The sequence below is a fragment of the Marmota marmota genome, unplaced genomic scaffold (genome assembly GCF_001458135.2).
Source record: "Marmota marmota marmota unplaced genomic scaffold, marMar, whole genome shotgun sequence".
Lineage (NCBI taxonomy): Eukaryota > Metazoa > Chordata > Mammalia > Rodentia > Sciuridae > Marmota > Marmota marmota.
The window spans coordinates 2204580-2227231 of NW_025999899.1; the positions used below are offsets into that span (position 1 = coordinate 2204580).

At 56.2% G+C, this 22652-nt stretch overlaps 2 protein-coding genes across 5 annotated transcripts in view; one reads left to right on the plus strand and one right to left on the minus strand.

Moving 5' to 3' along the window:
• Positions 1-42: 42 nt before the first annotated feature.
• On the plus strand, positions 43-13189 carry Mybbp1a (MYB binding protein 1a). Its single transcript, XM_015505964.2, has 26 exons — positions 43-286; positions 454-549; positions 1279-1362; positions 1472-1546; positions 1642-1749; positions 2624-2799; positions 2895-3062; positions 3184-3301; positions 3946-4241; positions 4490-4600; positions 5231-5356; positions 5563-5730; positions 5816-5915; positions 7350-7449; positions 7581-7732; positions 8023-8109; positions 8196-8348; positions 8440-8613; positions 8705-8865; positions 9939-10191; positions 10378-10503; positions 10586-10654; positions 11215-11328; positions 11518-11613; positions 12305-12453; positions 12642-13189. Exons 1-26 carry the CDS (start codon positions 95-97, stop codon positions 13144-13146), a joined length of 3957 nt encoding a protein of 1318 aa, XP_015361450.1. The 5' UTR covers positions 43-94; the 3' UTR covers positions 13147-13189.
• Positions 13190-13367: 178 nt separating this feature from the next.
• The window catches only part of Spns2 (sphingolipid transporter 2), a 22054-nt gene continuing 12769 nt past the window's right edge, over positions 13368-22652 (minus strand). The window contains exons 3-12 of one of the 4 annotated variants that reach the window (XM_015505966.2): positions 21360-21511; positions 21063-21129; positions 19614-19756; positions 19118-19270; positions 18799-18988; positions 18420-18485; positions 16186-16284; positions 15929-16092; positions 15407-15453; positions 13368-14961 (exon numbers count right to left, since the gene is read on the minus strand). In XM_015505966.2, the coding sequence (XP_015361452.1) occupies positions 15411-15453; positions 15929-16092; positions 16186-16284; positions 18420-18485; positions 18799-18988; positions 19118-19270; positions 19614-19756; positions 21063-21129; positions 21360-21511 (1077 nt within the window). In that variant the 3' untranslated portion in view covers positions 13368-14961; positions 15407-15410. Of the gene's footprint in view, positions 14962-14993; positions 15117-15406; positions 15568-15928; positions 16093-16185; positions 16285-16621; positions 16840-18419; positions 18486-18798; positions 18989-19117; positions 19271-19613; positions 19757-21062; positions 21130-21359; positions 21512-22652 lie in introns of those variants that run through there. The other 3 variants (XM_048798396.1, XM_015505965.2, XR_007345693.1) reach the window with 3 other exon arrangements.

Consider the following 22652-nt stretch of genomic DNA (forward strand, 5'->3'; position numbering starts at 1 on the left):
CCCGCCCCGGCCCGTAGGCGGGCCGACCCAGTACGCCTGCGCCGAGGCCTGACCTGGAAGCTGCTGTCTGCCGAGCCCACGTGTTCCGTGGAGCATGGCGGAGATCAAGAGTTGCGATGTGGCGGAGCCTGTTTCTACCCAAGATGCGACGCAGGTCGACCGCCATGGCCTGCTGGAGCATAGCCGCGAGTTCTTGGACTTCTTCTGGGACATTGCAAAGCCGCATCAGGAGACGCGGCTTGAGGCCACCGAGAAACTGCTGGATTACCTGCGCACAAGGCCGACGGTATGGTGGCGGGGCCTGGCGCAGCGCGCCGCGGAAGTCCCGGCTAGGAAGCTGCCTCGGGCCCCGAGATTTGGGACAGGGACCTGTGGTAGCGACCCTGGTGCTAAGGAGGGTGAGGGCGGGCCCTTTGTCACTGCTCCACACGGGGAACGCTGTTGATTCCTCAGGGATCCGAGATGAAGTATGCCCTGAAGCGCCTAATCACTGGACTGGGGACGGGGAGAGAAACCGCTCGGCCGTGCTTCAGTCTGGCTCTGGCACAGGTGAGGCGGGGCTCCTGGGCAGAGTGGTGGGGTGCAACGAGAACGGGTGTCTCCAATGCAGGAAAGGGGGCCGTCTGAGTGAGAAGCCAAGGGCATCCTCACATGGAGCTAGTGTGAGCAAGGCCTGGCTACGAAGAAATTCGGGCAGGTGGAATAAAAATTTGAACAAGTTTTCTTTAATGTTTTTGAGACCCGGGCTGGCTGAGTTGCCCAGGCTGTCCTCGAACTCCGTATCTGCCCCCATCCCCAGCATACTGAGTATCTTTGATACTTAAATTAGCAGCATACCTCTTAGATATGGCTGCTGGGATCAGGAAACTTTGGAGTGGGCTCCAGCAAAGCCTAGCGCCCTGGCCACATGCGGGATTTCAGCTGATCATGGGCCATTCTCTGAGAAACTTGTACAACAAAGAGTAAAAAACTTACTTCTTTAGGATCAGCCTAAAGAGGCTCAGAGCAGGTGGTGAGAATGGGGTGGGTTGTCTGCGAAACACAGGCAAGCAACCTAAGGGGCATAGTCACTATAGGACCTACCTTCTGAATCCCTGGTGGGGCCGGGGCAGGGAAGCAAGATTCAATTTCATTTGAGCCGTGGTAGTCCATCCTCGAGACTCTGGAGCCAGGGTTTCCTGGGAAAAGTTGAAGGAAGAGTGGAGGTTGGTGTCTGGTGGCACATAGCTGGGCCTCCCTGCTGAGCCCCTTTCTTCCTCCCGCCCCTACTCCTGGCAGCTGTTACAGTCTTTTGAAAACATCCCTTTGTGCAGCATCCTGCAGCAGATACAAGAAAAATATGATCTGGAGAAGGTGAAGAAGGTGAGCCATCCCTAGGGAAGTCAACAATCTCATCCTCACCCCGGGTAAAGGGATGGGGGGATGGAAAGCATTTGGGCTCTTCTCACCTAGGTCTGGAATCCTTTTCTAGGCAATGATGAGATCTGCTCTCTTTGCGAACCTGTTTGGGGTCCTAGCCCTCTTTCAGTCTGGCCGGCTGGTAAAGGTAAAAGCTTTGGGGATACAGGGGGCACATGGACTAACTTGGAAGTGGGATGGGCACAGTAACATTGCACACACCTTCTGCCCTCTATATACCAGGACCAGGAGGCCCTGCTGAAGTCGGTAAAGCTGCTGCAAACCTTGGCCCAGCACCACAACCACTTACACAGTCAGCCCCTGAAGGCCCTTATGGACATCCTCTCTGAGGTATGGGCTTACCACTGTGGGATCTATCACGGGTCACATTACCTGCTATGGAAACATTGAGAAGACTCCAATTACCACATGAGAACACTCTAGAGTAGCACTGTCCTATAGAATTATAAAGGTGTGTAACTGGAAAGTTTTCAGTACTTGTGTTGAAAAGGTAAAACTAAAGCTGTAGTTTGATAATATTTTAGTTAATCTAGTAGTGAATCTAAGATGCTCATTTAAACATGCAATCCATGTAAGGACAGATTCATTCCTTTTGTATTAAATCTCTGAAATCAAGCATGTATTTCACACTTAGAACACATTTCCTTTCAGGTAAAATACATTGGTAGCCATGCGTGGCTAGTGGTTTTCCTGCTGGGCGGCACAGGTTTTAGATAATGCCTGACACACAGCGAGTATGTTAAACATTTCTTGTTATTGTGGTCAAGGCTGACCTTTCATGGGCCTCCATTGCCCTTCCTGAGACTGAAGTAGGTTCATACTAGAACCATTTGCTACTGAAGAAAAAGGAAGGGGCCTGACATGTCCCAGACTGGCTTTCTGTGCAGTCTTACCTCAAAGCCAGAAGGACCTGAATCCAAATCCTATCTCTTCACATAGGGCCCTTATATAAGAAATGGGTTCATCCTCTATAAGACCAGAAAAAGAATAACTTGAAGCATAACTCCAGGCCAGTTAGCATTAATGGGGTGCTTTACAAACTCAGCTTCCTGGGAATTTGAGATATTTCTAGCAAATGCCCTGGTACCTGTCAAGGTAGATTGTAACTATCCTACTTCAGACTAACATAATGCCATGAAGCCCCATGGATAGAACAGGTCCCAGAGGGAGCTACTTTGTCTTAACCTGTCTCCCCCATTACCAGGTCCCAGAGGCCACATTCCAGGAGATCTTGCCGGAGGTCATCACAGGTGACCTGAATGTAGTTTTCAGTTCCCCTCACCACCTGGAGCTCTTCCTATTGGCTCAGCAGAAGGTGCCCACAAAGCTCAAGAAGCTGATGGGATCAGTCGACCTGCTGTCAGATGAGAATATTCCCAGGTGTGAGGGAATTGGGTCAATGAGCTCGCCCTGGGAACACTGCACCCTTTTCTGCTAGTGGGTGTTTACTGAGTCCCCTCTGCCATCCTCCCCAGTCTGGTGAATGTACTGAAGATGGTGGCCACCTCTGTGAAGAAGGAACACAAGCTGCCCAGCCTGGCTTTGAACCTGCTCCGCCTGGCCCTGAAGGAGGACAGGTTCTCACGGTTCTGGAAGGAAGTGGTAGAGCAAGGGCTGCTAAAGAAGCAGTCCTGGCCAGCCTGGTGCGTGTGGCATCATCTCCCCTAACCCCCCCACACACACACTCCCTGTATGGGTGGGACCTGCCTTGCAGTCCAGTCTGGGGCGCTGGGAGCTCTGACCAGGCTTTGTCCCATTCCTTAGCTACCTGTGTTTCCGTCTGCTGGGTGCAGCCCTGCCCCTACTATCCACAGAGCAGCTACAGTTGGTGATGCAGGGAGACTTGATCCGCCTTTTCGGAGAACACACGGTCACTACTAAGGTGGGCTTTATGCTGTGCTGTTCAGCATTGCCAAAAAGGAAGGGCCAGACAGCAACCTCTTCCTGCCAAGGAGGAGGGTCTGGGGGCCTGGGGGTTCCCTGGCCTCTGGGTAGAGTGAGCTGCCTGACCCCAGCCTGAAGGGAGTTTGGACAGGCTCAGGCCCTTCTGTCGTCAAGTCCACTTATAAGTGAGTATAGCCAGTTGTCTGTTTAGACTTCCCAGATTGCAAAGGATATGAAGATTAAACAAGTTGCAAGAAAATGTAGCATGGCATTGACACATAGTAAGCATGTGAGAACTGGTGGTTTTTTAATTCTAGGATAGTGCAGCTAGGAAACTGGCATAGCAGGATTCAAGCCCAGGTCAGCCTGGACTCTTAACCACCCCTCCACACTGCATCAAGCTGGGAAAGCAGCCCATCCCCATCAGTTGAAGTGAAATGGGGACCTTCTGAGGCTGGAGGTGCAGAAACAGGAGATGTCAGATATAGGGAGGCCTTGACACCAAACAGAAGTGATGGGGGAACAGGGAGTCATTGCAAGTTTTAAGTTCAACCCAGCTGGGTACAGAGGAGGGGTTCTGGACCTGGGTTTAGCCTGTAGTGGAAGAGGCTGGTGGTGCTAACCCATGCCTAATTCTTGCAGCTCCCGAACCAGTTCAAGTTTGTCCCAGAAATGAGCGAGTACATTGGCACTTTCCTGGAGGGGAGCCAGGATGACCCTGAGCGGCAGTTGGCTGTGCTGGTGGCCTTCTCATCCATTACCGAACAGGGCGTCCCTGTCATGCCTACCTTCTGGCGGGTCACGCAGTTCCTGAATCCCCAGGCCCTGCAGGACTATGTAGCCTGGCTACAGGACATGTTTCTTAAGCCCAACCTGGACTCCTTGATTGAGTTTAGCACCAACAACCAGAAGAAATCCCAGGATGCTTCACTCAACATGTGAGTGGGCCTGGGGGCAGGCTTCTGGAGTTTTCTTCCTGAACTACTGAACCCAGACTCTCCCAGTGTTGTGGCTTCAAACTACAAAAGGGTGCAGGGAAGAACCTTAGCTTTTAAGGATGGCCTTGGCCTTGCCACCCTGGTGTTCAGGGTAGGAAGATCTTGTTTCCTATCAAGATGGGGCAAAAGAGTATCCTGCTTTTGACATCTCTGAATGGCTTCCATGACCTTAGCTACTGTCTCTCCAGGCCTGAGCGAGCTGTGTACCGTCTGCGGAAATGGATCATCCACCGAATGGTGAACATTGTGGACCAGTTGCACCAGGAGAAGGAAGAGGCCTTGATTGATCAGGTGGCCAGGTACGAAATGTGTCTGCTTCCCAACTCCCTGTGGGTGGCATGGCCAAATAATTGGGTCCTTTGCCTAGTCCTAGTTTGGGTCTTCATTGAGCCAGATGCCTTCAGGTTGAGCCATTCTAGGGAGCAGCAAGCAGAGGGATTTAGAGGAATTCTCCAGAAACCTAGGAAGTGTGGGGCTACTGAGGCCTGACAGGCTCAGGCTTGCCTTGTATGTCCTACAGGCAGCCTTTGCACACGGATGTTGTATGGGAAGCTCCACATCTCCCATCTGCCAGACACAGAGCCGGGGTGTGGGGGGGGGTTGTTCCATGCACACAATCCCACAGGAAGCAGCCTCACCAGCCCTGCATGGGCCTTGGCCATTGGCTGCACAACCTCACATCTGCCTTGGTCCAAGGGAGGGGCTCTCCTTTTAGCTCTGTGCTCAGCTGGGGATTCCGGCCAGAGAAATGACCCCTTCCTGTCATTGCCTGGCTGCTTCTGGCCTTGCCCCGTAGGCCCCAGAATCTGTGCCCAAAACCAGAGTTATGGCTCCTTCCTCCTGGTACCACACCATCTATGGTGCCACCTTAAGAGGGGAACCTGCCAAAACAAATGGTGCTGACAGGCAGCACTCATTGCTTTCCCCAGGTTTTGTTTGTTCCACTCGTTCTTTAAGACAAAGAATCCCGTGGATCAGATTCCAGAGACTAAGCAGCAGCTTTCCATCCCTCTGGATGTCCGCACCAGAGATTTCATCATCACCGCTTTCTTCAGGTGGGGCTTGGGCAACTCAGGAGAAGTCTGGGGGGTGACAGTGGCCTTGAGAACACTTGCTTCTTCCTATTACAAGCTGGGAGCAACAGCAAAGTTCCAGTGTGTTCTTCTAGGTCCAGGGCCTGGGGACTGAATCCTGGGGTGGGTGGAGGAATGGTGTCATGTTCACTAGTAGAGACCTGTGACCCGTCTCCACTCTTGCCCAGCCTACTACAGACACTCAGCATAAAGTTCAAGCAAGCACCAGACCAGACCCAGGGTGGGAAGTCCTGGACGTACCACCTGGTGCAGTTGGCAGACACACTGTTGAACCACAGCGGCAACGTAGACGCCATGACACCCTTCACAACGGAGCAGCGCCAGGCCTGGGACCAGTAAGGGCATGGGACTTCAAAGGTGGGTGGGACACTTAGGTCTGGCTGGCAGCAGTTGTCTGCAAACATCCCTATCTTGCCACAGGATGCTAGAGACCCTGAAGGAACTAGAGGCCCGCTCCTCAGAGGCAAAGGCCACTGCCTTCCAGCACCTCTTGCTCCTGGTGGGCATCCATCTCTTCAAGGTATGGTGGTCTGGAAGGGAGGGACATAGGAACTTGGTGTTCTAGGGCACGATGGGTCCCATATTGAGAGGCTCAAGGGCTCTCTGATGGCCAGGGAAGGCTCTGTGGGGGCAGAAGTTAGGTTTCCCAAGATATCTCAGTCCTATGCAGACTTTGCAACCCAGGGGAAATCTCTGTCCACTTGCCAGACACCAGACAGCATCCCAAGCTTTCCATGCAGGGCCTCTTGTAATCCCCACAGCTTTGAAGTAGGCACTTCCCTGCATCTGAATTATAGGGAATCAAAAACAAGTAACTTGTCCTGTACCTCATAATAAGTGGCTGGGTTGCAATTGTCCCCCAGGACTTCCCAGATGTTCCTCACTGACCAGAGGTGATGGATTAGAAGGAGAAAATGGGCCTTGGGGAGGCAATCCCAGCATCCATTGGGTGTGTCATTTTGATAGTCAGTTAAAAATGGTACCTAGTTTTTATGTTTCTCCTCCCTGCAAGACAGTGGTAGTGGCTGAGGTTTGTGTTTTTCCTCACTGTGGATCCTCCTGAACTATGGTGTCTCCCTTTCTGTTCTTTTGAACAAGAAGCTTTGAGCACATGTAAAGCTCAGTGCCAGCAACACTTGTGACCTGTGGGGTTTCTTCTTGACCCTAAGCCCTGGTTTCTTCAGAGGCATTCTTGAGGTGGCCAAAGCTCTTAATGAGGCTGCTTTAGGTCTTAGTAAATCTGAATAGACAGGTCCTGCCTTTGTTCTTTTCTCGCCACTTGGCTGAGGCTTTTATTTCCAGTATTTGGCATTGGGCCTTTGATAGCGATAGGACTCCAGTAATTCTTGGACACGTGCGTAACCTATCCCAGACCCTGGGGTCTCTGAGATTGACTTGCAACCCACAGGACAGGCACCTGCCCAGTCACACCACCGGTAGCTGGAGACCAGTGGCCAGGGCTTAGGCTCCCATTCCCCTGCCCTAGACATCAAAGCTGCCCAATGCATCATGAAAGGGACATCTTCCTTCTAGGTACCTCACATCAGAGAATGCTTTCTACAGGTGCCCCACCCCCAACATGGTGGATTAAAGTTTAATTATTTTCAAGTTTAATGCCAAGCCAAGTGTGAGGGGTGGTAACATAAAATTGTGCATTGGGAATCTGTGACCCACTGGCTTCCTCAGGTTCTGCTTCTCTGGTTATCAAAGGGGAAATTGGGTTCCATGTTTCCCAAGGGCTCTCAGATCCATATGTGATGTGTAAAAGGGTCATTAGCTCTTGGGCTGCCCCCAGTCTTCCACTCTGGGTGATGGCAGTGACTGTCACAGGGCAGATAGTTACCAGAGTGTTCAAAGCCTCTAAAGTGCCAGCTACTCCTGTGTGGTCAGCCCCTCCCCTCGCTCAGCAAGGGCATGAGCAAGGCCCCTCCCCTGATTTCTCTTCTGCCCTCAGTCCCCCACAGAGAGCTGTGATCTCCTAGGCGACATCCAGACCTGCATCAAGAAGAGCATGGGGGAGAAGACCCGCCGCCGTTCCCGTGCCAAAGCCACTGGTGGGTCATTGCCCCTGGGGTAGGGTGGGAAAGGTATGTCCTTGGGGGTGATAGGGAGCCAGAACAGGGCTGACCTGGGTAGCCAGGCCAGCAGTATTGTGCCCAGACTCAGCCCTCTTCCCTGCTTACAGACTCACAGGAACCACCATGGGTGGAGGTGATGGTGGAGATCCTGCTGTCCCTATTGGCCCAGCCCAGCCACCTGATGCGCCAGGTGGCCCGGAATGTGTTTGGCCACATCTGCCCCCACCTGACCCCACATGCCCTGCAGCTAGTCCTGGATGTGAGTTGGGCCTTTGGGAAGAGGAATCTGGGGTGGGGCTCACCATATACCGTGCTATACTAGGGGTGCCACATCATCCCTCTGTCCCCTGCTCTAACCTGCAGTCAGGGGGCATGGGGTCCTTGCTCAAGCTATTGCCCTGCCAGCCTCTTGCAGGCACCTGAGGCTTGTCAAGGAGACACTGGTAACCCATTTTCTTCTGAGATGAGAACCTTTGACCAAGACCAGTGTCCTGAGGTGGGCTGGGGTACGGTGCAGTAGGTAGGAATTGACCTGGGAATCCTTCCCAGGTGCTGAACCCTGAGACAAACCAGGATGAGGATGACAACGTGGTGGTCACTGATGATTCCGATGAGAAGCAACTAATGGATTCAGAGGTACCTGGCAGTGAGGGGCAGGGCTGGGTGGGCAGCTATCAGCAGGCACGTGGCACTGGGGAGGTCTGACTCACATGCCACCACAGAATGAGAACAAGGACAGTGAAGACAATCGAAACTCAGAGAGTGAAGAAGATAGTGAGGATGGAGAGGAGAGTGAGGAGGAGGAGCGTGATGAGGACGTGGACCCCGGCTTCCGCCAGCAGCTAATGGCTGTGCTACATGCTGGGAAGGCGCTGGTGAGCAGGAGCCAGGGGAGGGACTCGTGCATGGCTGTGGGGGTCTGTGCCTTCCTGAGGCCAGGCTGATGGCTAGGCCCCTGTTTCTCAGGGTGGAGTGGATGGTGAGGAGGATGAAGAGGAGCTGGGGGATGAAGCCATGATGGCCCTGGACCAGAACCTCGCTAGCCTCTTTGCTGAGCAGAAGCTGCGCATTCAGGCCCGGAGAGATGAGAAGAACAAGCAGCAAAAGGAGAAGGCACTGCGGGTGGCCTTCCAGATCCGGGTGAGCATGCAGGCCACCAGGACCCTGCCCCTCCCCTCCCTCTGCACAAGCTCCCATGCTGGCTGACCCCTCCGCCCCACCTTGGCCATAGGTGCTGGACCTGATTGAGGTGCTGGTGACCAAGCAGCCTGAGAACCCCTTGGTCCTGGAGCTGCTGGAACCGCTGCTGAGCATCATCCGGCGCAGCATGCGCAGCAGCAGCACCGCCCGGCAGGAGCAGGATCTTTTGCACAAGACGGCCCGCATCTTCATGTGAGCGGGGCAGGGGTGTAGAACAGGCCCAGAACCAAGACTGGGGATAGCCAGACCTTCAGGGTTACCCAGATAGGAAGATTGAGCCAAGATTGAAACCCAGGTCCAGTAATTCGAGCTCCCTGCTCTGACCTGCGGCATGTGCCACTCAGTAACTCACAGAGCCCTTAATGCATTCTCCCATTCTCAGACTTCATGCCACCCAGATCCCAGAACTGGGAGTCTTTGGGCCCCAGCCCTCGCAACAGTTAGGACACCAGTCATCCAGTACCGTAGTCCTACCAGGATGACAGGCCTGTGGTGGGGGATTAGAGACAGTGGGAGTCCACTGTGGGGGTCACTAACCCAGTCCTGGGAGAAGTGGGAGCTGCAGAATTAATGGGAGGTCATCAGGGGCCTAGGGCAGGACAGATGGGAGGAAATGTGAGGAGCTGGTCAACGGCAGCTGCAGCTGGAAGGCAAGGCTGGCAGCGCAGCAGGAGGGCCCATATGGGCCGAGCTGGTCCATGGAGCCATTTTCCACAGGATCTAGGGGGCAAGGGAAGGCCTGGGATGGAGAGGGTTTGGAGAGGGCTGTGCTAGAGGCAGAGAACTGGGCTAGGGCAGCAACTGGAGAGAGACAATGTCTGTGCCAGTTTCTGACCTGCCTTCCAGAACTCAGAGGTGCTGGAAGAGAAGGTCTAGGGACCTGGGACACCGAGTAACATTGCAGAGACAGGGTAGTGGCCCCCCAAGACAACCTCGTCCCAGCTCCAGGTCACGCTTGTTCAGACAGTTCTGCCTTCTGCTTGGATAGTGTCCAGTTTGCCAACTGTCCTCCCTCTCATCCCATGCTCTCCTATGAGAGACTGTGTAGGATGTCAATAGAAGATGGGAACCAATCGGGGTGTTGGGTGCCTGGGCAGCTTTTTCTTCCCTTTGCCTCATGGCCTCAGAGCAAATCCATAGGACCTGAATCAAGCCCTACCTGTGAAGTGGGGCTTAGGGTCGTTCCTCTTGTAGTTGGTTGGCTTTGCTTGGCAAAAAGTAAGGTGGACAGAAGTTCTCATTGACTCTGCCTCTCCCACCCCAAGGCAACACCTGTGCCGCGCCCGGCGCTACTGCCACGACTTGGGTGACCGTGTTGAGGCTCTGCACACAAGGGTGGAGCAGCTTGTGCAGCAGGCCAGCCGCCAGGCCGACTCCTCTGTCGCCCTTTACTACTTCAATGCCTCTCTCTATCTGCTGCGTGTGTTGAAGGGCAACACTGTCAAGAAGGTCATCCACAAGAGCCAGAAGCAGAAGAGAGCCAGCACCAACACAAGCTCCGAGCCACAGGAGCCACAGGTAAGCCAGGCCTGTCCTGAAAGGGCTTGGGAGGGGCCCTAAGCTTGGCACAGGAGGCGGGGTGCCACCTCCAGCATTTTACACCTGGGGGTTTGAAGATAAGATTTCCCTGGGACCCAACCCTTGGCCTTCTGAAGGCAATCTGGGCTCTGCTCTCATCCTCACCCTGCCTATCACCTGGCCCAGGCTGCCAGCTGCTTGGACTTGAACCTCGTGACCTCGATATATTCAGGAGCACTGAGTTCCTTCCTGACCAAGCGCAACAGCCCACTCACTGCTACCATGTTCCTCAACCTCTTCTCCCGGTTCCCAGTAAGTATCAGACCCAGCCAAGCCCCCTGAGGGTCCCTACCCAGTCCAATTACTACCTTATGGCTCTTGTCATCCCCTACAGGTGATCTGTAAGAACCTGCTCCCCATCCTGATTGAGCATGTTGCTGGCCCGGCAAGGCCCCGCCATCAGGTAAGGGCCTTCCTTGGTCCCAGCAGAGCCTATGTGAATTACTTGCTTAGCTCCCTTCTGCCTGAGTATTAGTGAAGCCCAGAAGCCCTGCCCTGCTGGTCTTGGCTGTGGTGCATGCTCTTCAACAAGCAGGATGGCTGATCTGAGGGGTAAGGCCAGCTTTGCTCTTGCAGCAACCACTTTCAGTCTGGCTTGAGCCCTTCATCTCCCTGCAAGAGAGGCACAAGAGATGCCTGGGTGTCTAGTTGGCTGTTGAGGCGGCTGGAGGGAGGTGGCACTAAGTTTATAAGAGGGCCAGGAACTATCCCAACTTGAGATCCCGCCCCCAGCCACTTGGGCCCCTTGCCTGTCCCCAGACCTCAGTGTCTTCCACCTATATGAGAAGGGACACAGGTGGATGATCACAGAGCCAGAACAGCAGGGAGTTCATTGTGCATCACCTAGAGCCATGTGACCTTATTTATGAGGTGTCCAATGGATTCCTGAGCTCTCAGTGGTTCCTGAGCCTTGGCCCAACTTGCCAAGGCCCCGGGTAACCACCATCTATCTCCTTGCTGCAGGTCCAGGCCTGCCTGTTGCTCCAGAAGACTCTACCCAGGGGGGAGCTGAGACCATGTTTTGAGGAACCTGAGTGGGAGCAGCTGATTGTCCAGATTCTGGTGAAGGTTACTGAGGTAACAGCCATGGAGCGCCCTCCTCCCAATGCATCGAGAATGGTTCTCTGGGAACTTGAGCCTCCAGAGTGTGGTTTGAGGGTGTCCCAAGAGACATTTCCTCCCTCTGGGTTCGTCTGGTGAGTGGGAATGGACAGAAAGGCCTTGGGCAGCTCTCCCAGTGCCTGATTCTGACTACCTCCTCCCTAGAATCTGCGCACGCTGGGGGAGGCGCAGAACAAGTCGGAGCACCAGAAGGAGCTATCTTCTCTGGGGCTGCTCAACATTCTCCTCAAGAGTCACAAGGTGAGGCAGCAGCCTTGCAGCTGGGCCCAGTCAGGAACTTGCATTGCATAGGGTTCTGGCAGCAGACTTCCCAGGAGAGTCAGGGCTTCATGGCAACACGGAGATCACCAGGCAGGACTGTGGGGGCTGGGTGCCAGTGGGAGGAATCAGACTGTCCTGATTTAAGTGACTATAGAGCCATGTGTGGTTGAAGGTGACGCTTGGGAAGACAGCATCACACCTGTGGCTGACAAGGTGGAGGTGGGTATGGGGTGTTTGCAGGCTTCAGTAAGAGAACTGAGAAGGGTCTGGGAGCACTGGAGACAGTGGGTGAAGTTGGAGAAGATTGAGTGTGGACAGCAGCTAGGAAGGAAGCCCGGCCTTGAGCAAGAGGACATGGAGGGGTGCTGAGGAGTTGAGTCGAAGCTGGTGGGGTATGAGATGCTCACAGGCTGTCAAGGTAGAGAGGCAGCTGGAAACGGGCCTCTGGGCCCCTCAGTCTGGCCAGAGGGAAGGGTTTCAGCCAGGGTGGAAGGCAGGCTTGGGCTCTGAGCAGTGCTAAAGGGAGAAGGCAGGGCTCAGGGCAGAACCTTGCAAAACAGCAACATAGGGGTAGCAGCTGGACTAAGGCAGGAGGCCTGGGGCCCAGGAGCCAGGGAGAGGCCCTGCCTCCCATCACCAACCGCAGCTCCAGCCTTCCCTTCCTCTGCAGAGGCAGGCTGGGAACCTGACCACACTCCTAGACGTGTTGCAGGGCCGGCAACAGATCCTGCAGCAGAGCTTGCAGCAGGGAGAGCACTTGATTGGCTCCACCCGCCTCCACGACCTCTACTGGCAGGCCCTGAAGATGCTGGGAGTCCAGTACGTTCTGGGAGGAGGACCCTTACCTTGGGAGGGGGCTGGAAAGATCCTCCCGCCAATGCTGCACCTATTTTGGTTTGCGTGCTTGGGCATGGGAGCTTTGGGTACCTGGGTCCCACAGGAACAGAATAGGTAGAGGTGGCCCTGCCCTCAATGGATACTTTCTTGCCTTGCTTACTACCTCCCAGGCGCCCCAAGTTGGAGAAGAAGGATGCCAAGGAAGTTTCCAGTGCCACCCAGAGTCCTGTTAGCATGAAGCGGAAGAAAAAGGGGTTCTTGCCAGAGACCAAGAAGCGTAAGAAACGCAAGTCAGAGGATGTCACAGCCATAGCCACCGGTGAAGACCAGCCCCCAAGCACAGGCAAAAGGAGGAGGAAGAAGATAAAGGCCAAGTCCTCAAAGCTGCAAAACAGAAGCGAGAAGCTGTCCCAAGTGAATGGAGTCACTCCCACATCCCCGGCAGAGCCTGCAGGCAAAAAGCAACAGCAGAAGGCTCTTCCCAAAAAGGAGGTCTCAGGCAAATCTCCACAGTCCGCCCTGCCTCGGAAGAAGGCAAGGCTGTCTTTGGTCAGGAGCCCTAGCCTGTTCCAGGGTGGGGCCAAGAAAAAGCGAATAATGCGCAAGAAGGGGCGAGCGGTGCAGACGCCCGCCTGCCCTTCCTCCTCCGCTACCAGAAGCCCCGTAGACTCCTAGTTTTTTCACAGTTATTTTAATAAATAAGCTGCAGTCTAAGATACCAACTGCTGCCTCTGGGGAGTGGGTCAGTTGTTAGTTGTCAGGCCATATTTCCCCAGGGGTCCCAGGGTGGTACAACCAGGAGCTGTGGTGTTAAGTCAGGCCAGTGCAGGTGTGATCATTTCCTGAGTGCAACCCCCACCCATCCCTAGACCATTTTGCAACAGGAGCCATCAGGACATGATTTAAATAGGTTTATTTCTTCATTTACAAGAGGAATATATTTGGCTTCTCTCTTAAGACTCTGAGATTCACAATCAGCAGCTCTAAAAAATAAAGGAGCAGTTTGGCTTCCGGAAGGAAGAGGAGGCAACACTGGACCTGGTTCTTGTACAACAAGAAAACATTGCTGGGGCCCCGGCTGAGGCTGGGTGGAGGCCAGACTGGTCTTTGGGGGATACCATCCCCACCCCACTCCCTTGTCCAGCCCCCAGGGTGCCCCAGAGCTTGGTGGGGTGGGTATTCCACTAGCTAACACCACTGAAGCCACAGCCAGCCAGTAACTAAGGGGCAAAGGGAGCATTGTCCAAGCTCAGGGTCTCCTATGGGCCGTGGCAGCCCCTCTGGACCAGAGCCACCTTGATTGCAGCAAATGTGCAAGGGGGTATGGAGCGGTGGGGATCAGCTCCCCCAGGGGCTGGTGTGAGGTGACAGCTTTACCCTAGTGTGTGGTTTCAAGGATAAGTGTGTGTGTGTGCACAAAGATGGGACTGGGTGAAGGCCTGCCCCCCACCCAGAGTTAGCTGGGAGTGTGTATGCGCGTGCCTGTGAACCACTGCAGCCTGTGGCTGGTGGTGTTGGCTATTGGACAGGCCTCAGCCTCCACAGACCATCTCCTGGGCAGGAAGCTGAGTTCATAGCTGCTTCCTCCAGCAGCCAGAGCGCTGGCTACCACCCCCTGGGTTCTGGGAATTGCTCTCTGGGCCCCATCCTTGGAAAAGGCTCAGCCAGCCTGGGGGGAGGGAGTGGGCCCCTGGCTATCTGGGGTGTCAGTGAAGGTGCTCCAGGGGTCCAGCAGAGGTGGGCTAATGGGTAGCTCCCAGAGATTTCAAGCCTGGTGTGCAGCTGCTGCCAGGGCCTCTACCCCTGCTGATGCCAACTCCCTGTAAAGGGACAGTCCTCACCTGAGACCTCCAGGTGAAAAGCCAGCCTAAGGCAGCAGGGACAAGTGTCCTTCAGAGTGACCAGCCAGGGTAGGAAGCACCCAGTGAAGGGTGCTGGGTTCCATGTGCCAGCTTGAATCCAAGGTCAGAGCATGGTCTCTGTGCCAAGACCTTCACGGGGCTTCAGAATTTGAATTGTGGCTCTGAGGCCTGAGCCATCTCTTCTCGGTATAGTCCAGCACCCACTGGGTCTTCAAAGCTGTGTAGAGTGCATTGCCCAACATACTGTGCGGGGAAGTCCAGCCCCCTGGCCCCATGACCTCGGGAGGGCAGGGGCTTGCCCAAGATCACATAAGCTGGTGGCAGGCCAGGTTCTCCCAACACACCCACTTGGGGCTGTCTTCTCCCTTGGCCCCAGGGCCCCTGAAACCCAAACCCAGGACTGGGAATCTGTCCAACTGAGTGGCTCCAACACACACAGCCTTCCAGGTTAACTGAGGACGCAGCCTCCTCTTGGAGCCAGGGCCACTCAGCAGTCCTAGGCCATAGAGAATGGGTGCCCAGCTGTGAGTCACACAGAAAGCTTTGGGACAGCCCTGTAGGTCCGGGATGCCGAAGGACATCTCCCAGACTAGGGAGGAGCAAGGGTTCTTCACTGTCCCAGCAGCACCTGAAGGGGGAGATGTTAGGTCAGAGGTGAGGCTTTGGGGGCACATTCCAAGCCTTCCCTCCTTCATTTCCTTGCTGTTTGGGCCAACAGGCCTTCCTCTGGAGGCCGAGACTGGTCTTGCACTGCCAGGGAGCTCTAGTTCCTGAGGCCAGGCCCTAAGGAAGATCACAGGAGTTGGGCTCTGCCAGCTCTAGGAAGATTTGGAAGCGCAAAGCTGGGGAATTCCTGGTCAGTCCCAGCCCTGACCCACACCTCAGCACTTCTGAGGGAGGGAGGGAGCTAATCTACCAGAAGCCTGTCTGCCTTGCCTAAATCAGTAATCTCGGGGCAACACTGCAAGAAGAGACCAAACCCAGGGTTGGTGGGATGAGCTTCTCGGGGATGTCAGGGAAGTTGCTCCCCTAATACCCTGTCCCTCTCCCACGGGCCTGTGGCCTGCACTCACCACCTCAGACTTTCATGGATGCGGGTGGCATCACCAGCTGGTTCACCCTGGGGGAGAGACGGGCGGGGGTCAGGGTGGCGCATCAGCGGGGGCCGGGCCCGGGCACAGCTCTGGCACATCGCATCGCAGGGGCCGGCTGACCGGAGGTGCTGGGCAGGGACCTCGTCAACCCCAGGGGGAGGTGGGAGAGCCCAGGGGTGAGGAGAGAGAGAGAAAGAGAGGAGTAAAGAGAAGAGGAGAAAGAAGTCAGAAAATGAGAGGAAAAGGAAGGTTAGAGGGTCCCAGCTCTGAAAACCCTGGACCTAGGAACCCAAACCCCATCTAGAACGACTGCAGACTACCTGGGGCCACTACTGGCCCAGTGTGTGATGGAGGCTGGGAGCTGGGCCTTGGTAAGGCCTGTGGCCCAGGTGTGGTGGGCTGGGCCCTGGACTACAGCAGCAGGTTACCCCCACCCAAGGACAGCGTGGAGGGGCTGCCACGCTGTCCCTGCTTCACAGGGCCACCCCCTGCCCCACTCACTGCTGCTCAGCCTTGGCACGGTCACTGAGGAAGAAGAGAGCAGTGGCGAGGAAGAACATGCCACCCAGGACCACGACGAAGGGGCAGAGCATGAGGGCATAGCCCAGGCTCAGGAACTCCCAGAGCGGGGAGTCCTTGGTGCTCTGGCGGATCAGGTCCGAGATCTGTGAGGATTTGGTGGGGACGGGGTGAGGGCAGGGCCACCTCCTGAATTCCCCCAACCTCCCCAGGCCAGTCCCACTCTCTGAGCCACTCACAAAGCCTATGAGGTAGGGGCTTCCAGCATCGCCCAGCAGATGAGAGGTGAAGCTCTGCAAGGCCACCGCGGTGGCCCGGCGGGTGGGAATGACCACGTACTGCAGGAGACAGAGGCAGTCAGTGGCCGGAGGGGCCAGGCCCACCCCACGCCCAGTCCTATTCCTACAGTATGACACTTCCAAAGCCCCTACTGCCTCGGACTCCTGCCCTGGTGTCTTCCCCTTGCCCCTGGGGGTTCTTCTGTCCCCTTCCCCTGCCCTCTCCTTCCCTGCCTATCCTGTAGGTATGGCTGTCCCTGTGGTTCCTCTGCTCTTCCTGCCTGGAGCTGTATCATACCCACAAACAGCTCTGGTCACTACTGTCCTCAGCCCAGGCCACTCTGTCCTACTCTAGACCTCCGCCTCAGAGACAGAAACCTTCATCTCCATCCCTTACCACATCCAGTCAAGGAGAGAACAGTTTGGGGGTTCCCTGGTACCAGCCCACACCAGCTTCTTCAGGCCAGAGTTCTTTGAGCCTTTGGGAAGCTGAACCCTGAGGAAGAGCTGCCGCCTCCCTGACCCACTCTCCTCTGCTCAGGATGCTCTGCACTTCGCAGGGAGCCAGGTGCTATGGTCAGTGGACACTGATGCCCAGAGAGGAGCCAGCCATTCCTGTGGATCACACGGAGTCCTGCAGCTCTAGAACTAGAACTATGGCCTCTTGCCCTCACCTCCCACCAAACATCTTATGTCCCCCTCCATGTAGACCAAGCAAGACTAAGGCTGGGACAGTGGGGACATGTGGAACAGGGCCCTGACCAGAAAAACTTCCTCTTGAATCTATGGGCACCCCATGTACTAAATGCCAAGAATGGCTGGGCCTCAGACACACCCCTATCAGTCCAAGCAGGCTCTGACCCCTCTCCAAGTCAGACAGAAAGGGTGGCAGAAGAGCAAAGCAGGCAGGGGGTGCCCTTTGTCCCTGAGCCCAGCCTCATCAGCTCATGGTTGTGGACAGTGTGGGAGCAGTCAGCATCCACGGGGCACCGTAATTGGGGGAGAGAGACCTGGATCTCCCAGGTTAGATTAGATTGCGTGGCCCCATTTCCAGCAATAATTAGTCACTTAACTGTGACACTTAATAAACTGGGACATGATTTCCCTGGGATCCAGACCTTGTCAGCAGCTGTCCGGGGCTGCCCCTGGGGATAAGGCAGGGAGGAAGTGCTGCCTGGCACCAAGGGCTCTTGATGCACACGGACTGGCTCCCTGCTTCACTCTAGGGCCATCCAACCCCTGCCACCACCCAGCTCTGCACTGAGACACAGAACTGAGTCAGAAGCCCACCACCTCCACCCAGACATGGACTGATGGGGGACAAAGAGCGATGGCAAGGGGAAGCAAAGAAGAGGGAGGCTTGGGGCGGGGCAGGGCAGACTTCCTGAAGCAGAGGGCTAGCAGGGGCCCAGTGCCAGACAGAATGTGACCTCCTGGGCCGTCCCATGTTTTCAGGCCAGACTCAGAGCACCCTCAGGATCTCTCTCCCCTATACCTCCGGACATTCTCCCCCATGCCAGTCCTCTGTACTTCTTCTCTTAGTCCTCTCCTGACCCTGACCAGGAGGGTCCCCAAGGACTGCAAAAAGGGTCATATCCACCCTGCCACCACCCCCCCCAGAATACCACAAGTAACTAGCCCCACTGCCCACTCCTGGCTCCTCCCAGGCTGCTCCCGTCCCCACCCAGGGACACAAGCCCCTGCCGGCTGCTCAGACAGCCCTTTGTCCCTGGCCGGCTGGTCTGCAGCCCATTGTTGGCCCTGTGAAGACGGCCTCTGTCCATCCAGCCCAGCCGCAGGCCCACAGGCAGGCAGGCGTGCCTGGGACCCAGGCTGAGCCGGGAGGGCAGAGTCCACGGACTTTCAGACCCTGGGGGAGGAGTGCTGGCAGGCAGCACTACCTCGGTGCCAGCCTGGCACCACCAGCCTCCCAGCCACAAACCTGAGCCTCCAGACAACTCCCTTTCCCACCCCCACATTTTATCCTGGCTGCCGGCTCAACCCTGTTTTCAGGGCCTGCCCTGGTGTAGACCTCCAAATCTCTAATCCACTCCCTGCCTCTGGGTTCACCCTCCCAGCAGGCCTCCCTGCCAAGCCCTGCCAGCTCTCCTACCTCCTCACTCCCCCCTCCCCAGCTGCCCCTGTGAGGTTAAGGCCTGGGTCAGCATATGGTGACCTCAGCCTGCCCGGCTCACCATGAGGATGTCCGCAGTGATGGCCCAGTTAGAAAATAGCAGTGTCTCCCCAACGAAGATACAGATCTAGCCAGGAGAGAGAAAGAGAGAACAATCATCAGGCGAGCCCTCCACCCACTGGCAGCCCCTTCACACTGGCTCCTATCATGGGGCCCCAAAGCCTCCATCCCTCCCAAGGGACCCCCCCCCCATCCTGATGGTCAGGCTCTTGAGGAATGGGTCAAGCCATGCCCACAGCACTGAAGGACACCCAGAGGCCCTGAACTGAGCAAAGGCAGGCAGGCGGCCAGAGGACAAGAGCCTCCCCGTGGGGACAGAGGGTTCAATGAGTCAAACTGCACTTCCAAGCCCCCGAGCCTCCTGCCCCCCCTACACTCACATAGGCGCCCACAATGCTGCTCTTGGCAGCCACGAAGATCAGGCAGATGAAGATGGCGGAGCCCAGCATTCCCACAGCACACACCAGTGGGTCGGCCCGCTGGGTCCTCAGGCGGCACCAACGTGTAGCTCCTGCACCCGTGACCACGCCCAGGAAGCCCGTAAAGCAGGTGATGGCCCCGAAGATGAGGCTATGAGGACACAAGACAGTGTAGGGCATGAATGGAGTGGGGTGTAAGTGGAGGGGGACACGGCTGGGGCAGAGGTGCCCTCTCATCCAGTGTTCCTCACCACCCAGGGCCCGGCTGAGCAAGGCCTACCTGTCCTTGGCCCCGCAGGGCGGGCTGCTACAAGGCTCTGCTGTCTTCTGCACAACTTGGGCACGGTGCAGATAGAGTGGGATCCACATGCCCAGGGCCCCTGTGGCGAAGGACACGGCCGACGTGGCCAGGGAGGAAAAGACGTAGCTGCGGCTGGGGAAAGGCCAGGGCAATGACACTGAGCTGAGGCCAGAAGTCCCAGCAGCCGGAGTAAGCAGCCCCATGCATGGTGGCCCAGGAGGCTGCCTCTTCTCCCCCCCACACCCAGGTAAAAGCCTGTCTCCCCCAGACAGGCCTCACCCCACACAGGCTCCAGGGTGAGGCTTCAAGCTGCAGGAATAACCAAGTCTAGGGGCCAAAATGTCACTGCCAGCACTGCAGACTCCCAGATGGCAGGTGTCCAGGTGAGGGTGCTGGGCGGGCCACTCCAAGAGCAGGGCCCTCACGTGGCCGCACCTCTCCTTCTCCCTACCAGACTCCGCCCAGCAGTACTCACTTTCGGATCAGAGCCTTCATGTCCCGGAGCCACGATGTCCGTGCCTTGAGCTGTCCCCCGAGCTGGTCGGCATGACCTCTTTTAGTGGCTGGGACCAGGACAAGGATGAGTGTTCCTGTGATCATGCCCAGGACAGGGGACACCTGGCAGAGCGGGAAGCATGAAGTCAGGACACTAGGGCCCTGTGAGCTTTGTTTGTGCCCCTCGAGGGGCTCAGGCAAGCCACACCTTCCCTCGGTTCCAGACCCTTCCTCTGGACTAAGACCTGTCCAGCCTTCCTGTCAGGACCACTGAGGAAAGTGACTAGGGATGAGGTCAGAGAAGGGTTCGGGGCTTCAAAGTGAACTGTCCCATCCAGAGAGGAGGAGGCAAGAAAGACTGAGAGACTGAAAGGAAGGAGGGAGGGATACATGGATGCTTGAATGAACAATGGAAAGACAAAGATGTGTAGATGGAGAGAGAGATGGAATGACAATCTTGGAGGAGGAAAGAGAAAGTTCCTGAGGGTGGAGAGCCAAAGACCAGCCCTGCCCAATCCCCTGGGGCTAGGAGTGTTCCCCAGACCCGTTCCTCACCCCTTGGGGCACTGGGAAGTGACTGGCTGTGCATGAAGCCTCCAGCTAATAGAACAGGTAAGCTATCCTTGAGAGATGCCCATGTGGGTCATTTTGGGTCTTCCCTGTGTCCAGCCTAGTGTCAAGAACTGACTCCAAAGCTCCAGGCCTCTGTCCCCTACAGGAGAGGGGCCTCACAGCAGTCCAGATTCCTACACAACAATCCCTGAATCCACTAACCCATGAGAAAAGAGAAATATGTCCCCACCCCCACAGGCCTGGGAGCCCTTGGGCTGGGGAGTTCCTATCCATGCCAGCCCCTCTCGCCCCCCACCAAGAAATTCCACGGAGGCTGCTCCCTTCCTGCTTTTGAGGAAAAAACACTTTGTCTTAGGCTTCCGCTCCTCCGAGAGACGGGGGATCTCTGTTTCCTCCGATTGCACTGTCCTGGGGCCTTGGTAACTTGCCCCCAACCCTCTGGCGGGACAGGAAGTGGCTCCAGACCCCAAGGGCCTCCACATAGAGGTCTTGTCCCAGCCTCACCCTAGCACAGAGCCAGGACTGGAAGCAGGAAGCTCCACCATGGATCTGGAATTTCCTGACACGGTGAGAGAATCCTTCGTCCTGTCAACCTGGGGCTGGGCAGGGGTGGGGGTGGGGGTTAGGGATATTTCCAACCCTGAGACTGAGGCCCTGAGGGCAGTGAGGCTGTCCAACTCCCTGGAGACCTCAATCTGGACTAATCTAGAAGGACAAGACCACAGAGGCCAGGTTGCCACTAGAGAGTCTGTTCAAGGCCTGTGCCCTAGCCTGGGCAAAGCTGGCATCTCTGGACCAGCAGGGGCAAGGGCTGGACTCGGGGGGGTGACCTCATGGGAGGGTACCTAGGCCTTACCCGCAGGGCCCAGTGCCAGTCTCCAGCCGCCTGCTTCACACTGGAGCCAGTGATGTAGCCCAGGCCGCTGCAGAGGAGACAGACACATGTCAGCGTATGCAGAGACAGGGACTGGGGTGCGGTGTGCTCCCTGGTCTACAGGGCAGGCCACCTGCCCTCACCACTCAGCCAGCCAGTCAGCCAGGCATCGGGTCAGGGAATTCTCCAAGGCTGACTACTAAGTGTCTGGTTCACTGAGGGGGTGGTGGGAAGACCCCTCCCGGATCCTCACCCAAACCAAGACACCTCCCCTCTCACCTGCCCAGTGGGATGGCAAAATAGAAGACAGACAGCATGAGTGTGCGCGTGTTCTTGGTGAAGAGGTCGCCAATGATGGTGGGCGCGATGGTGGAGTAGCTGGCCTCGCCAATGCCCACCAGACCCCGGGACAGGACCAGCAGCCAGAAATACTATAGGGGAAGGACAGAGAATGCTGGGGACGGCCCTGCCCTGCTCCTCGGCCTGCACATCCTTGCATCCACTGTGCACCCCATGCCCTTCAGGGTCCAGGAGCCAGGGGAGAAGATGGAACACAACCTTTGCCTCAGCGGTGACTCCAACCCCAGGCCACCGGGGCTTCAGGGTACCCCGACACCTAGGTTGAGAGCAGTATGGCTCTTGGTCTCCATAAGCACTAGGGATATAAGCCTGTGTCTCTACCTGGGAGACTTCTTCCCGGATCCTGGCCCCAACTTAGGAGCCGCAGGTCACCCCTCAACTCTGTGCTCATCCCCCAAGTAGGGCAGGTGGGTCAATCCTGGCAGCACTGAGGCCCAGTGTGAGCAGGGAACACGCAGAGCAGCCCAGAGGGCTCAGAGTCCCTCCCCCCACACACATCAAAGGGCAAAGCCAGCTGAGCAGGGAAGGGTGGGGCCATGCCAGCTGCTGGTGGTCCCACCCCTTTGATGTGAACCTGGCCCCTCGGTTCCCCCAGCTGCCCAGGGCCTGAGAACCCAGCCTGGTCATCTTTCCCCAGCCCCACCCTGACCACCCATCCGGCCAGCATCGCCCACATCCAGCCTCCCCTGGGCTCCCCGATTCCCTCTCTCTAGTCTCTCCTCTGGCTCCTGGCAGGTCCTCTGCTGCAGTGCTTGCCCTTCACCTTGACCCCCTTGTTTCTGTAGCCATGTCACCCACTCCCCACAGACTCCTGGTCTTCCCTTAGCTCTTTTGCCTGATTCTCTTCCTGGGACTCATCTGCCCATTGCCTCTGGGCTGTCTGGGTTGTTTTTTTTTTTTTTTTTTCTGTATTGATTTATATTAGCTTTTTCTCCACAGAGCTTGATCCTTTATCATCTGTGTCCCCACCAGCTTCTGTCATTTTTCTCTCCACTTTGTTTATGGAGAGTTTACACCCTTTTGCAGGCTTCCGGATATTCTCTTTGATTTGATGCCGTCAAATCTGTTGATTTTTCCTGAAAGCCTTGTTCAGGAAGGCCTACTCCATCCCCCAAAACACAAAAACATTTCTCTTCTATTTTATGTTTGTTATGTTTGAGAGAGAGAACGAGAAGTGGGGAGATGCGTCAATCATCCTCAGCATGGGGCTGG

What these genes read in the sequence shown, in the direction of transcription:
- Mybbp1a (XM_015505964.2), top strand. Translation starts at nt 95, where the DNA reads ATGGCGGAGATCAAGAGTTGCGATGTGGCGGAGCCTGTTTCTACCCAA. An exon ending in AACACACGGTCACTACTAAG is followed by an intron (nt 3,302 to 3,945) that starts GTGGGCTTTATG and finishes TAATTCTTGCAG; the next exon opens with CTCCCGAACCAGTTCAAGTT. An exon ending in AGCAACTAATGGATTCAGAG is followed by an intron (nt 8,110 to 8,195) that starts GTACCTGGCAGT and finishes ATGCCACCACAG; the next exon opens with AATGAGAACAAGGACAGTGA.